This window comes from Pangasianodon hypophthalmus, chromosome 24 (genome assembly GCF_027358585.1).
Source record: "Pangasianodon hypophthalmus isolate fPanHyp1 chromosome 24, fPanHyp1.pri, whole genome shotgun sequence".
In the NCBI taxonomy this organism is placed as follows: domain Eukaryota; kingdom Metazoa; phylum Chordata; class Actinopteri; order Siluriformes; family Pangasiidae; genus Pangasianodon; species Pangasianodon hypophthalmus.
The window spans coordinates 19,790,864-19,793,352 of record NC_069733.1 but is presented as its reverse complement, the minus strand read 5'-3'; the positions used below and the strand labels follow the sequence as shown (position 1 = coordinate 19,793,352).

The 2,489-nt window shown below is 49.8% G+C and overlaps 1 protein-coding gene across 7 annotated transcripts in view; it reads right to left on the bottom strand.

Moving 5' to 3' along the window:
• Positions 1-314: 314 nt before the first annotated feature.
• fbrsl1 (fibrosin-like 1) overlaps positions 315-2,489 on the bottom strand; it is a 298,676-nt gene continuing 296,501 nt past the window's right edge. For all 7 annotated transcript variants that reach the window (XM_034298924.2, XM_034298927.2, XM_034298930.2 and 4 more), the window contains 2 exons: positions 2,315-2,489; positions 315-1,953 (listed from right to left, as the gene is read on the bottom strand). The exon at positions 2,315-2,489 is cut by the window's right edge and continues 78 nt beyond it. In XM_034298924.2, the coding sequence (XP_034154815.2) occupies positions 837-1,953; positions 2,315-2,489 (1,292 nt within the window). In that variant the 3' untranslated portion in view covers positions 315-836. The remainder of the gene's footprint in view (positions 1,954-2,314) is intronic.

Here is a 2,489-nt window from a genome sequence, read left to right as displayed (position 1 = left end):
TTGTAGATTTGTTTCGTTTGGCTCTTCATCGGAGAGAAGATGCGACGCTTATCCTTGAACGTCCGTCTTCCTCCTAAAGACCGTATTTTAATACTCTGTTTCAGAAATCATCCAATCAGAGCCTTCCGGTTCCTCTTTGCATAGATGGCAGCTCGCCCCGTGACCACGCCTCTCTGCCCTCTGATTGGACAGATTTGTTTCCATGGATTTTGACCGCAGCCTTTTTTTTCTAGAAACATTTAAAAAGTCTAATAAATTTACAATGCCAACTTTTGTTTCAAGGTAATATCAACAAGATATGTACAATAACTTACAGAAACCGAACGGGAATATTCGTAATACATATTCGTCTGCAAAGCAAAACAGGCAAAAACAGAGAGAACTGGTTATGTAACATCGTACACGCTCAGCACTATCCTCAGGTACCGTTAGAGCAAAAAGGGTTAAGACTGTTCTCCAACAGGAACATCCATCCAGCTTCTTCAGTGAACATCGACAACATGTCCAACAGCGAATCGGGGTTAAATACGGGGGCGACGCCAGATCGAACGCTAATCCGTAAAAAATAACATGGTCTGTACACGCAAAAAGCAAATAGGAAAAGAAGTACAAACTCATCTTCACTTTATCACGCAGAAAATAAAAAGGCTGTTGGATTAATATATTAACGTTAATATCAAACTCCTCGTGACTCGTCCCCGTTTTTGTCCTCGCCCTCGTCCACGTCGATATAAAATACAAGCATAACCATGTGCTTTTTAATCCGAGGTACAAATTCTTTCTTTTGTACAAATGATACATAATAAGTGCATGTCAAACGAAGTCTTTCCGCCATGTTATCGCGCCTCCACCTCTTTAGGATTACGCGATGGGGAAAATTCCCTCGTGTCTTGCGTAGTCCGTCTCGGAGAATTGGGACGGACGGAGGGGACGAGAGGCGGGGGGGCGCTGAGCGCTGCTGTCGGGGGCGGGCGGTACGGCATTGCCCCTAGATGAGGCAAAAAAGGGGGCATGTGAGGTAAGTGCCCCTCCATCGGAGACTGATGGAGTTGGTGAAGTCGGGCGCGTTCCAATTCGTCACGCAAGTGCAGTCGCTCTCGTTCTTCAGCCTGCTGTCTGATCCTCTCCTGCTCCCTGCGCACTTCGATCAAGTGATCTTGGTGCGAGTATTCGTGTGGTTCCCGGTCCCGGTAGTTCCGATCCGCCTCGTAGATCCCCGGGAATCGGTTCCCTGTCTCGGACCGGATTTGGAAGTCCATTCTCCGCTGAAGGTCCAAATTCCGATACGCCTCGCGAAGAGGGTCCCACGAGAAGGCGGGATGAGGAAAACGGTCGCGATTCGCCGTCGCCGCAAAATGGCCGACGCCCACAAATGGAGCCAGACGAGCGCGGTCGAGCACGTTCAGCCCGCCCATCTGGTGCATGAACGGCAGAGAGTGCGGGATCGTTGGGGGCGGAGCCTGGTGATGAGGAGGAAGAGGCGGAGCCTGGTTTTGATTCAGATTTTGAGGCGGGGGAGGCTCGGATCCCAGCACGAGCACTTCCTGTTCCTGTTCCTGTTCTTTGCGCTCCTCTTTGATCTTCGTCGTGTCGTTTTTGAGCTTGTGGATCGGCGCTCCGGGTGACGACAGCTTCCTGTCAGACATCGGGATTCCCACGGGCTCGTTTTTGTTCTTGGAGAACGGAGACGGCGAGCGGAGGATGGGCTTGCACGAGTCGACGGAGGAAGACGAGGCGCTGCGTTCGCTGCACTCTTTCGTCGGTGAACGACTCCGATCCTTCGCTCTCACCTCGGACAACACCACCGCCTCCCTCTCGGGGTCGCCGCGGGGACGGTCGCCATGGTTACGGCCCGCATCACTTCCTCCTCCGCTGCTGCAGCGAATCAGGTTACTGATCTGATAACTGACAGGAGCAGAGGCAGGAGAGGAACGATTCGAGTGGCGATTGTCCCTGAAAAAACAGAGTGAGAGAAAAAAAAGAAAAACTCATCACAAAACATGCTCTGATTGGCCGAGAGATTTCAGCGTGATAACGATAACGGGTTGATACAACTGATCTGAGCTGATACAACAACACACAAAACACACATCTTCAAAAGGAAGCAAGAAAGAAAGATGGACTGGAGGGATGAATGAAAGAAAAGATGAAAGAATATGGAAAGATGGAAAAAAGAGTAGAGAAATTAAAGGAACAAAAGAAAGGAAGAATGAAAAGAAAATCGAAAGTGAAAAGGAAAAAAGACAAGGAAGGAAGAAAGGAAAGGGAATGTAATCAACACAAAAAGAAAACAGATGAACAGATGAACACTGACCTGTCTTTGTCTTTCTCGTCCTTCCCGATAGACGAGTCCCGTTTCTCCCTCTCTCTCTCTTTCTCTCTCTCCCGCTCCCTCTCTTTCTCTCGTTCGTGGCTGTTAGCCGAGCTGCTTCTCTCTCCGTCGCTCACTTTGGGCCACTGTGGGAAGGAGGGCGGCGTTCTGTGCAGTC